Source organism: Chanos chanos, chromosome 12 (assembly GCF_902362185.1).
Source record: "Chanos chanos chromosome 12, fChaCha1.1, whole genome shotgun sequence".
NCBI classification, from domain to species: domain Eukaryota; kingdom Metazoa; phylum Chordata; class Actinopteri; order Gonorynchiformes; family Chanidae; genus Chanos; species Chanos chanos.
The window spans coordinates 19,212,003-19,224,764 of NC_044506.1; the positions used below are offsets into that span (position 1 = coordinate 19,212,003).

At 42.1% G+C, this 12,762-nt stretch overlaps 1 protein-coding gene across 1 annotated transcript; it reads left to right on the plus strand.

Moving 5' to 3' along the window:
* Positions 1-359: 359 nt before the first annotated feature.
* On the plus strand, positions 360-5,080 carry fam83hb (family with sequence similarity 83 member Hb). Its single transcript, XM_030789233.1, has 5 exons — positions 360-809; positions 1,027-1,191; positions 1,387-1,511; positions 1,711-4,540; positions 5,016-5,080. Exons 1-5 carry the CDS (start codon positions 360-362, stop codon positions 5,034-5,036), a joined length of 3,591 nt encoding a protein of 1,196 aa, XP_030645093.1. The 3' UTR covers positions 5,037-5,080.
* The last annotated feature ends 7,682 nt before the right edge of the window (positions 5,081-12,762 follow it).

Here is a 12,762-nt window from a genome sequence, read left to right on the forward strand (position 1 = left end):
CAACTGTGACCAAACAGCAGACTTGTCCTAGATGTTTTACACATGTGCAACCATCGCTCTTCATCCATTTATTATACCCTTGTCGTATGGACAGCTCTGTGATGCATTATCCAATGTGGTGTAACATGAAAAAGGGAGAATTAAAAAAAAAAAAAAAGCAGTTGCATTATTGCATAGATGTGTCTCAAATGAGCATTAGACAGACTGATCTGAAAAGACTTAAATGCACTGAAAAGAGGAAGAGTGTGGTCATCACCCATGTTTCTGCTATTTTGATTCCGAGTGTGTGATGTGATGTGATATGTTTTAACTGTCTGCCCCACAGGTAGAGCCCTGGTCCTGCCCCTTGTTGTTCCACCATGCCTCACCGCTCCCAGAGTTCCTCGGTGGGAGACAATCCCCTTGACCCAAACTACGTGCCCCCGCACTACCGGGAGGAGTACCGACTGGCCATTGATGCACTGGTGGAGGAAGATGTTGAGGGTTACTATGGCTTCCTGCAAAACGCAAACATGGTTGAGTTCCTCGCTCAGCCGGAGATCGAGCACATAAAGAGAACTGTCCAGGTGCCTCAGAGTGCAGGGTCTGTGCCAGAACTGACTTATCATGAAACTGATCAGGATGGATCGTCTGATACATACTGGCCCTTACACTCTGACCTCGACGCTCCAGGGCTGGACCTCGGTTGGCCCCTCCCACAGCACAGCTTTGTGGGCCCAACAGAGGTTATAACACTAGTTAATCCGTCAGACCCTGAAATGCCCAGCATTAAAGAGCAGGTTCGGCGACTCATCAAAAATGCCCAGCAGGTCAGTATGGAAGGGATGTGTCGGAGCACACAAGCCAGGTCACACATGGCTTCAGACTCCATATCAGGCACTGAAACCCATAAATAACAATGTCAACAGTTAGTTTTGTCACAAAGCATTCTATAATGCAGTTGAACTGGTTTGGGCTGTCTTCTTCAACATGGATGCATGTGATGAGGTCTTTCCTCACAGTCTAATTATCACCTGTGCCTTGCAGGTCATTGCCATAGTGATGGATATGTTCACAGACATAGATATCTTTTCCGATCTTCTGAATGCTGCAGCGCGACATGTGGCTGTGTACATTTTGTTGGATGAACAGAATTCCCATCATTTCCTTTCTATGGTGACCAGCTGTAAAGTAAACCTTGAAATGATCCCAGTAAGTCACATTTCAATACTTTTTCTGTAATTTAATGTCTGTGCTTTCTACAAATCTACTGTTCTATTCACAAGTAAGGAGTTACTTATCCTTTGAACCACCGTATTGCAATGGCTATCTAAAGAGTCTATGATGTCTTGTGTGAGGTTGAGTGTTTTGTGTATGCCCCTTTTTGCACCAAACTTTGTTTTACAGATGATGCGAGTGAGAACAGTGGCTGGCATCACTTATTTCTGCCGCACGGGGAAATCATTTAAAGGGCAGATGATGGACCGTTTCCTGCTGGTTGACTGCAGAGCAGTTCTCAGTGGCAACTACAGGTGAGGAAAAGACCTGAACATTTGACCTTTGACTAAGTCATACCTTCTAATGAACGACATGTCATGTCTTTACGCTACTATTAGTTTTCACCTCTTTGTGCTTTTTGGGCTCAAGTTAAAATTAATTATAAATGGTAATTGTTAGCTACTTTTATTGTGCAAAACTTTTGAGTAAAGTCAGAATCTCTTCTACTTGCAGCTTTATGTGGTCTTTCGAGAAGATCCATCGCTGCATGGCTCATCAGTTCTCTGGAGAGCTGGTGTCCTCCTTTGATGAGGAGTTCCGGATTCTGTTTGCCCAGTCTCAGCCTCTTGTCATCGAAAGTGCCCTGGTACCCGTGCCTCCTGACAATGCTGGTGGTTACCTCGGCAACCATGGGTATGGTTTGAAGAGGTCGCAGTCCTTTAGACATCAGCGTGGATTCATGCGACATACTGAACTCTCAGGCTTTCCATTTGGAGATCGTCTAGACTCTGCCCTACCTTTCCGCAGGGAGGAACCATTCCGGCACGGTCTCGAGACAGGGGCTGGTGCAGTGCAGATTAGCCGCTTTGCCTCACAGCAGTTTAAGATGCAGCAGTCTTTCCTGGATCAGGGACGCTCAATCATGGCTTCTAGACAATTAGAGATGAATGCCTACAAGAGACACAGCTACGCTGAGGGCACCAGGGAGAGCTACTCCTCCGCTCGACAATATATGAAACAGCGTGTTATGAACAACCTGGAAGAAATGGAATCCCACTATCAGAGAGAGCAGCACCTCTATCAGAGCGAGGGGCTAGGACCAGGATCTGGGAGATATGAACCTCTTAGGAACCGCAGCCTTCACCAGTTAGACCAGTATTCTGACTCAGGGTACCCCCCTGAACTGGAGGCACCAGGAAACTACAATGTTTTAACCTCTGATGATCTCAGACATGATCCAGGTAGCAAACATCATCATCAAGATGGAGGTCGGTATGGCTCTTCTAGCCAGAAGAGGCCCAGTGTAGGCCAACCATATGTCTGTCAGAGCTCCCCCACCCGACTGCACCCTCCAGACCAGAAGCATCAGTTTCCTCCTGGGGAACAGGAACGGCAATCCCAGGACCACAATGTGAGGCAGGGGTTGCGGAACTGGAGAATCAACTCCTACCTCAGTGCCAATGACGACGCAGGAGAGGAGGGCTTGTCTCAGCCTTTAGGACCAGACACCTTTGACGAACCAGAGCAGCAATCCTCCGAATTATCCAGTATGCCTATTAAACCTCTGCTGGACCTGCGCCCACGCTTTGGCAAACCTATCTTACCTGTGAAGGACCCAGGGAAGGAGACTCGTAGTAGCAGTAGTGACCAGGTGCCCACAGGAAGTGATTCTCAGATGATAAGGGCTGTCTCAAACACATCACTGGCATCATCAGTAGGGACAGAGAGTGAAAAGGAAACTGAGTTGAGGGACACAAAACAGATTAGCATCACAAAGCATGAATCATTCCGAAGTCGAATCAATCCAATGCTGCAAAGGAGCTCTCGGTTACGCTCTTCCCTCATCTTCAGCTCCTCTAAGCTAGAGCAGCATAGCGCCACACTTGGCAAGCCTGATGGGGATCTGCAGGAAGAAGGGGAGCCTGACCCCCTAAAAACCTCCTCCATTGTTGCATCAATCCTCGAGAAGAGACGTTCCTTTTCTAGGGAGCCTTTTGACTGGAGCAGACACAAGAAAACAGATACAAAGGATAAAGAGGACTCAACAAGTTCAGAAACAACTAAACAAAAGGAAGAGGCCACTGAAAGCATTTCTGAAGAGCCCCCCAAAGAAAGCAAGGAAAAGCCAAAGAGTGCTGTATTAGAAAAGCAACCTGAAACTAAAACAGAAGCAGAAACTCTAGAAATCAAACCACTGCCCGCTCTCAACATGAATGATCCAGCGAGTCGACTTCAGTACTTCAAAGAACTGGCGGCAAAGAGGAAGACCTCAAGAACAGCATCAGAGTCCTCTTCAAAAAGTCAAGAACCTGCTTCAAAAAAGCAAGACATCTCAGCTACGCCTCCAGGCTCTACAGAGAAGAATGTGTCTGTTTTCTCAGCAGAGCCCACTCCAAAGAAACCAGAGGCTCCAACTGTGCTGACAGATCCTGTTGCCAAGCCTCCAGTTCCTCCAGTCAAACCAAAACCATCAGAGCCCAGTGCTGACAACCAGCGTAAGAGCAGCATGGAAACTCTAGAAGTGCCAAAGAAAGAGCCTGCAAAGGAACCAACAAAATCTCTGAAACCTTTCCCCTCACCTAAGTTCTTCAAAAGGGACACACTGAAACCTTCAAAGGGCTCTCACTCTAGACGTATCTCCTGTGGGGAGGAGATTCTCACAGATGCAACAGATTCAGAGAAAAGTGAGCTTAAGAAGTCTCGCAGCCATAGCTCATCAAGCATGCCTCGAAGTGAGTCCAAGGAAAGTCTTCCCCTGAGCAGGCAGGGCTCAAACACGTCCCTGAACATGGTGGGTTCTGACAGCAAGGACACTAAGGCTTTGGACTTCTTGAAGAAACAAACTCAGCGACTTAAAGGCTTTCTGGGGCCTAAGGGGGAAAAGAAGAGTACAAGTGTGTCAGGCCCTGCAGAGGACAAGCAAATGAAAACAGTCCCTGAGATGTCAGAAGAGCCATCCAAGAAAGGCAAGGAAACGCGCACAGATTCCGTGACAACATCAGGGGTAGAAAGCAATAAATCTACAGCAAAACCGGGTCATTCACGATATCAGTCCTCTAATGTGCTCTTCAGCAGTAACCTCAGAGATGACACAAAGGTGATCCTGGAACAAATTTCTGCTAACAGCCAAAAGAACCGGTTAGAGCAAGCCAAGCAGGCTGAGGAGGCTGGAAATGGTTCGGGAGGGAAGGACCACGGATCCAACAAGGACGATGAGTCATCCACACGGTACCAGATTCGAAACCGGTTTAGCCGACCGCAAGCCAATCCCCAAGAGAGAGACAGTCTGCTTCAGAGAATCGAGAGCATGCGCAAGGAGAAGAAGGTCTACAGTCGCTTTGAGGTACTCTACCGCAGCCGGGAGGAATGCTGCTGGGAGCAGAACAGTGAGAGTGAAAGTGTAGAGAGCGCCAAAACTACAACAGTTTGGCCAAAAACTAGGAAATAGGGATGAGATATTGGACATTTGACTGTCATATGATTATCAAATGTAGCAGCTGAGACAGGTTTACATAGACGATTTATATTTTTAAAAATTGTTATTTAAAAGTATATTTATTGGGCGTAGTTTTGATTAATAATTCTATCACACATAACTTTATTACACAGTTATGAATTTGGATTTCATGTCTAAATAAATAGTCATTTGTTCAAACAGCCATCATAATGAGATTTGTACCACATACACAATTGAATAATGATAAGCGGGACATGTTGATCATTTCAGTCTATAATCTCGTTCTTCATGTAAGAGGGAGGAAATAAAGAGATAAATGTGAATATGTTCCACTTACATACTGTCCTTTACCTCCCAACAGATGGGGAATAACCTGGGATAACAAAACATGGAGGAAATGGCCCATGGTCTCCCTGCTGCTCTGAGAGCTCACAAACAAATCATTACCCAAACCTGCCAGATACTGACGTGACAAAAAAACAGAGGGGGAAAAAACCCTACACAAAACTGTGAGATGAGCTCTGTGTTGGATTTCACTAGCAAACCTCAAATATAAGGACTCTCACTGTGGCCAGAGGCCTGCTCTCACTGCCCTTATATGGCAACAGGGTACAAGGGCCTTATAATAGAAAATCAAACCTCATCCCGGGCAAACTATGCAACCAAAGGGGCCAAAGGGGACTGGAACTTTTGCAAGATTTTCACAATTTGTGTTTTTTACTGACAATCTTCCTCTTGAAAAGGCAAAGGAACATGCCTGGACATCTGCACACACTCACGCACACACACCTCATGTTGAAACCAGGCTTGTGGTTCAGTTCTGTGCCAATGAAACAGTAACTATGGAAACCATGCAAGGTTTGTAAAATACCATAGCTAAATTTTAGGGAGTGAAGGTATGACGCAGAGAAAAGGATTTAGAGGAAGGGAAAGAAAGCACTGGAGAACGGATTAGGGGAGAGAGAGAGAGAGGAAGGGAGAAAAAGAAGAGAAAGAATAGAGTGAGTGAAACAAGAATGAGAAGGTAACAGAAAGATGACATGTATAAAATTAATGAATGAAAAATGTAAATGTATGTGTATGTGTCTTCCTCCAAGTAACAGGTGTAAATATCCAGGGAAATCATGGAATTTAAAAAAAAAAATTAACCCTCTATTATACGTCAAAAAACCCGAGTAAATGAAAATAGTATTCACAGCCACACCTGTATAAATAAATATGACATTTTTAATTACTAGCCCAAAGACATGTTAACATGTACAATGTTTTTTGCCCAGCTAATGAATAAGGGAGAAAGGAGTGGTATTTCAGGTTCATGGTGCTTTCCTTAGTCAGGATCTGACAAGGTTAGCTGGTAAAACCCTCTCAGGGGTATGGATTTAGTTCTTAATGATGTACAAAGACAATAATTACAGTACCAGGGAGACAACACACTGGTATTATTGAACACCAGGGAGCTCCTTGCTCACCCATGGTACGAGCACATTTTACATTTTAGTTAAGCAAATTCAACTGGACTTTTAAGCTTAAGAGGGTCTGATCTGATCAAAGGAAACGATCAAATCTTGCTGTTCAGTTATCACTTTAGCAGTAATTATGTTGGAGAGACTTCTTTCCTGAGTGCAAGTGTCATTTGTTATCTATTTAGTATTTTTTTTTTTCCATGAAATTTGTCTCCACAGGAGAGCCTCTTTTTTGGGGGGTGGGGCAGATGGGGATAGGATGGGATGGGGTGGGATGATCTCTGTTTTTGCACAGGGTAAATTGTGTTCTTAAAAAAAATTGTGTTTTGTATGACACATTTTAAACAAAGAAATTAAAAAAAAACAAAAAAACAACTATTAAATACTGTGGTGCTGACACCTGGGCAGGGTTTAATTGTGGTTTATCGTAGCTGTTTCAATTTTGCAATTCATCGTAAAAAGCACACATGAAGACACATTTAGTCTTTCAATAGAACTTAAAATATATTTTATACATGCCTTCCATGTAAAAAATTTTTGGCTATTGACTTATTCTTTATCTAATAATTTATATATAAATTACAATAAGAACTTAACAGCACCATGACAACTGAGCCATTTCAAAATATTGTGCAATCCAAAACTCAGAACATGTGAATTCTTTCAAAACACAAGTTGGTTAAAGTACCTTAACAGCAAACAGTGGAGTCCAGGAATCTCTGTAATGTTGCAGCACAGGTTGAGTATCCACCTCATCCGAGAGTCTGAACAGCGTTCGAGTGTTGTTAGGCTCGGATGTCTGAAGCGTGTCATCCATGACTCACTGCGGATCAGGGTGTACGTCGGTCTCCGTTTGCTTTACAGCGCCAGGCGTGGAGCTCAACTTCTCCAACTGGGCAAGCTGGTCCAGCTTCTGCTGCTCTACAATAACACAGCCACACACACAGACACCATTCAGACTAGACCTCACCCACCCACAGGACTAGACCTCAGTCCAGAACACACACTTAAAAAATGGATGCATTGTTTTTCTCTGCCCGTTTGTACTCTGGACTAGCTGTATAACATACCTGCTTTCAATAACTGAGCAGTGGTGTGTTCGGCATGCAGAACCTCAGCCGGGAGTTTGTCTACATCCTGAGAGGTGAACAGAAGGCAGAAAAACAGTTTATTAGCTTATCCCTGTAAGTGTGGCATCCATCTGTCCAGACAACGGTGTGCTTGGTAAATCTTAAATAGATATTTAATTTTAAAGCAAGTCCTTGTGTGAGAAAAAGTAAATTAGCAGTGCATTAAAAAGAAAAGGGAATGGCTCACAAGGTTCAACTACTCTTTGTCCGTCACTGTTGACATAAAATGATGTAATACTCCCAACACATATAACTTACAAAAGTAGAATGGAGGTGCTTGTGCTGATCCATCAACTGTTGCAGCTGATTCTCAAACTTGATCCTGGAAGAGTAAGTGGACTACTTGGTGTATGTTTCGTATCCTGTGATGCTGCTCTACTACCATAAGGGGCTCATCTCAGTGTTACAAATTTGCCAGTGTTACAAATTCCGTGTAACACAAATGGTCATGAAAGCTATTTGTATTAATTTACCTCAAGAATATAATCAACTGACTGATACTTGATTCAATTTAGAGTATTTCTGGAGACTTTTTTTTTTTTTTAACAAGTCTGGGGACTCTTCTTTTGAGATTCATAACATACCAGATAATTTGGGGGGGGGGGGGGAAGTCATATACTCTTTTTTTTTTTTTCATTTGTTTTTTGGCAGGACTGTTACCCTGAGGTGCTTACTTTGCTCCTGTATGAGCTTGTTTCCTCATGTGAGTCCTGACCTGCTGTTAGCATTACCGTATTTTCCTGTGTCTGAGCTTGGTCTCTTGGATCTGGCAGCTGCATTGCTGCACCAGCTCTTCTTTCTGTTGGTTTTGCTCGCGCTGCCTACAAGCACATGGCTCAGATATGAACACTCACCAAATGTTAACAGTCAGCATGTTTTATGGTTTAACACTTTAGAGATCTCGACGACCTGCGCAAACAGCTTTTTGCAAAGAGGTCATCTCACATCTGCCATTATATAAATGAGTGTTTCCTTCCACCTCCCCCCCTCCCATTGTCAGAGGTCTCAGAAAACAAAGAGCGTCAGACAGATGGTTTGTGTGTCATGCACTAAACAAAGGCTTTGAGGTAGCACCGGGCTAACATTCTGCTGGCAACTTCCTTTGTATAAAGCACATATGCTAAAGGCATTAAAGACACGAAAAGAGGCAAAAAGTGTGTACTGACAACTGTCGGTTAGGAAGCTGAAGGAAACAAGCTCTTGAGATGGGAGCATTCACTGCATTTAAGGTACGGGAAACAGGACGCCGTCACCATAACTGTGTAGCATATTTTCAGGCTGAAAGGGCAAGGCCATTGCCCATTCAAGATACTTTTGTTTTAGTTTGTGGACAATGTAAGCCAATATAGGAACATTACATCCTTAACGACAGGGATACACTGACATAATGCAACAGGACAACATTTGTTGCACAAATAGTAGAAGACCAATTTGAAAACCCAAAAATTAGTTTCACAAATGAAGCTTCTTTTCTGCCACATTGTGTTCAACAACATACTGCAAAATGTTATAGCGGTTACACACCCTTCTTAATTCCTGCTTCAATCTTGCAACATACGTGGGTTTGGTATGTATGTTACAACTTTTCACCATCAAGGAAATAAACAATTTTACAGCATACGTGGGTTTGGTACGTATGTAACAACTTTTCACCATCAAGGAAATAAACGTGTTTTTTTTTTAATTCTGTAAATCATTTGAGAACCCGAGTCTTCAGCCAAAAGTCAAGGTTCAATTCTTAATTGAACTGGCAAAGGTCTATAATGTTTTTTGTGTGTTTCCTCTCACTCACTCAAACGTGGGCACGTGTGCACGCCCAAACACATCTCACCTTTGTGACTCCTGCTGCAGCTCTTCACATTTAAACTGGAGGACCCTGCATGACTCTGTGATTTAACAAAAGTGTGCACAAGCATAACTACTCCTGAGAACAGATATCACAACTGAGTCAACTTTGTTATTATATATATAACACAGAGAAACTCAAGACTGCTTGCAATATGTTGGATGCATTTTAAAGTGTTATACTCAGAATGCGTGCCTAGATGCCATGGGGTGTACCATATTTTCATTCTAAATTGAGTAGGCTTATGATACTTAAAACAGGATAGACAAAGTAAAAGTACACCTTCTAAGGGGCATCAAGTACTGCGCTCCTGTTCTGTTTCATAGGGACATGGATCACGTAAACCGATTGGTCTAAAATAGCACCTCTGTGCTTCCAACCAGTTCACATGAAAATCATTAAATAAAACAATAAACCAGACAATGTTTAGCTTACTTTGTTAAATTCACAATGCCAGTATCCTTAGAATTGTTTCAGTTCCTCCGTGTTCATTATTCTTTGCTGTTTTAGGCAGCTTGGAGAAGTGTAGGATGCTCGGGTCTGGTTATTGTGATTCATTTTAAACAACGTTTCACAAACAGTACATACCAAATCAGACTACTGTTGTCCGGGATACAAGCAGCTGACAGTAAACAAATGCAGTGATGTAACCCTTTTTGCATATGCAAGTATAGAACTTGCAAGACAGAAATTTTTAGTTAACTCTACCAACAAGTATTTCAGCTCGAGGTCAAATTAATTAAAAGTCAAGTCATCAATGTCTCATAACACATTGTGAAACATGAAACTGCCGTATTTTACCACAGGTAAATAATCATTGATAGTTTCTGGTACTGAAATCTGTAATGGTAATACAGCACAACAGAACTGTAATTTATTGTTACAACAGAAATTACTACAAAAGGCTCTTTGCATTCTCTTATACATGAAAAGTCAGCTTTCGGTGGGCAGTTTATGAGCATTTCTATGGCAATGTAGAACATGAGAACGGTGGTTAAGCCACTGAGGTCTAGCTGACCCTCTAGAACAGGCAGCTGTTCTCTTTGCTGCGCCCCCTGGTGTTAATACTGAGATTTGGAAACTGCAGGTTGGGAAATAATCTGACAGATCCATTCTTAAAAACAGCGCTGTTATGAAAGAGTTGTTCTGAACAGCAGTAAAAAAAAAAGACAGCCCTTAGCGAGTTTTTAGCCTTTACATGTATTTGTCTAATGAATCAGCTTGGAATAATTCGAGTCTGATCATTCCTGAGATTTGTTTCTACACAACGTTTTAAACTGTTGTGGAAGGCTACACAAAACTAGGAAAAAGGACTAGTGGCTAACTGTAACAAACCTTGTTTTAATTTCCCTTTTTTTTGACAAACCAAGTGGTATTTGAGATAAAAAAAAATCATAGGCATTTGCTTTATATACCTTGACATACTTTGTATTCAAAGTTTCATCTCTTTCGATTAAATACTTCAAAAGATATTATAAATTGAGTTCCTTGATAATGTCCTGACAAGACTTGGTGAAGTGAACTGTACATATAACAAAACGCATGTCAGCGGTGACATAGGCTCATGTGGGTTTTCACTGTTTCACCACAAATAGGTCGGAATACAGGTTCTATGATTACCAATCTTTGCCAACGCACAGTCTCTGCCTATACATCTGTGGATGCTCATGAAATTTCGGTTATAACTTCACAATATGACAACATTGGAGATGTTGCCTTCAGAGCCACTATAGCAGGCAGGGCTTCCGTTAGCCGGTAATTAACGGGTTTTGTCTAGTAAAATTTATATATATATGAAATACAGTCAATTAAAAACTTGCCGGTCAAAATGTCCGGCAATAATGCTCATACAAAACGTAGCTATAACGAAGGCTATCCCTAAACAGGACATTGCAAGCTGCGAAGACACAGTGGACTCGACTGATTTCAAGTCGGCAGCAGAGAAAATAAAATGTTACTTGATAGCCTATAGGCTACATTTGATGCCATGCAGGCCTAGGCTTTTTTTTTAAACAGGCTTCAGATGTTACAGGTTACAGATGTTTCGTAATTGCCTACATTGTAACGGCTTATGTTGAGGTTTTGCTCTTTGGTTACTGTTCAATAAACAGTTAAACTGATTTGAGATCGTTGTCATTCCTTCGTCAGCCTATGTGTACATTATATTTGCGTTTGTAACATAGACTATTATTGAAACGTGGCCGGTAAGTTTCAAATTTGTCTGATAAACTAAATTCTTTACGGACACCGGACCGGCACGGAAAAATCCTAGCGGAAACTCTGACAGCAGGACACTGCGATGCCGTTACACACTACCTTCCCTCTCCTTCAGGGTCCTCTTCAGCTGCAGTGCCTCTGCGCTCACTGTAACAAGCAGGTATCCAAGTCATTTTTAAAGAGCCAGTCATATCTATAACACAGCATTTCATTTATTGACAACCCACTGTCTGCTTACAAGCTGCTTCTTCCTCCTGCAGGGACTTTCTGCGCGACAGGGCCTCACTGACCTCCTCTTCAAGGATTCTCTTAGCTGTTAAGAGACAGGAGTTCCTGATGAACTTCTTTTATGACCCATCCATTAACCTCAAATAAACAAGCAGTACAAAGTGGCATTTCTACATAATCAACAGAAAAAGAAAAAAACCCAACTCTCAGTTCATTAACAATATTTCAGCAGAATGACAAGGGTTTTTTTTTGTTTTTTTTTGGGCTGCAGCACAGCAGGCTTGATTTTGCTGATACTCTACTGTGAAATTCCAGCCGTCTCTCATACCGCTGACTGTATTCATCAGTGGTAAAATTCTAGAAACACTGACATGTTACTGCTTTTTTACCTTTTGTTACCCAGGAATAGCATCATCTGGTGGTCAGAAAATAACATTACCACAGTACTACAAGATAAAACACACACACACAAAAACTTTAATGACTCACTAATGCATGCTGGCCCTTGTCTTCCCTTCTGGGAACACATCAGAAGAGATGAAACGATGCTCCATTCTGTAGCTTCATTTTGTTTAAGAACTGATGTTGAGTACTGTACACTGAATTAGTGTCAGGGTGGAGTTTGACCATTTAATCTGAAGTTTATTGATGAACGGTAATGGTGACAGTAGATGCCAAAAGTGTTCCTGATACACAGACTCGCTCATTCATGATTGTGTCAAGTCCAGGTTACTTTTTTTTTTGTCAGTGATCCCTCATTTTAATTGCTGCATGTTCCAAAAGTCTGTGTTCTGTGACTTTTCCACTGAAAAACAGAAGGAACTATATACTCTTCTCTTGCTCATGCCTAAACCCAATTGACCTGTGATTTTATAATTCTTGTGCATTAATGCCCCTAATGTGTTTGTGTGCTGCCCCCAAGTGGTCAATATTGATAACTGAACACAGGCATACATTCTGAATAGAAATAAACGGAAAAAGAGGCTGGCCAATATTTCATCTTTTTACCGTCATGCTTTTAGCTTCAAACAACTTTAGACAAATGGGTTTTCACTACCTGTGATATACAAGTTTCAAGTCACTTCATTTGTATCAGAGGTATAGAAGATGTTGGAACTGATCTTGTTCAAATGTCCACATACTTCAATAACTCTTAGCTGGAAGACATTAGAATGGTGTGGTGGTTGTGTTAAGGATGCTTGGTGAAAATAGACATATTTGACT

What these genes read in the sequence shown, in the direction of transcription:
- fam83hb (XM_030789233.1), top strand. Translation starts at nt 360, where the DNA reads ATGCCTCACCGCTCCCAGAGTTCCTCGGTGGGAGACAATCCCCTTGAC. An exon ending in TCATCAAAAATGCCCAGCAG is followed by an intron (nt 810 to 1,026) that starts GTCAGTATGGAA and finishes TGTGCCTTGCAG; the next exon opens with GTCATTGCCATAGTGATGGA. An exon ending in TAAACCTTGAAATGATCCCA is followed by an intron (nt 1,192 to 1,386) that starts GTAAGTCACATT and finishes TTTGTTTTACAG; the next exon opens with ATGATGCGAGTGAGAACAGT.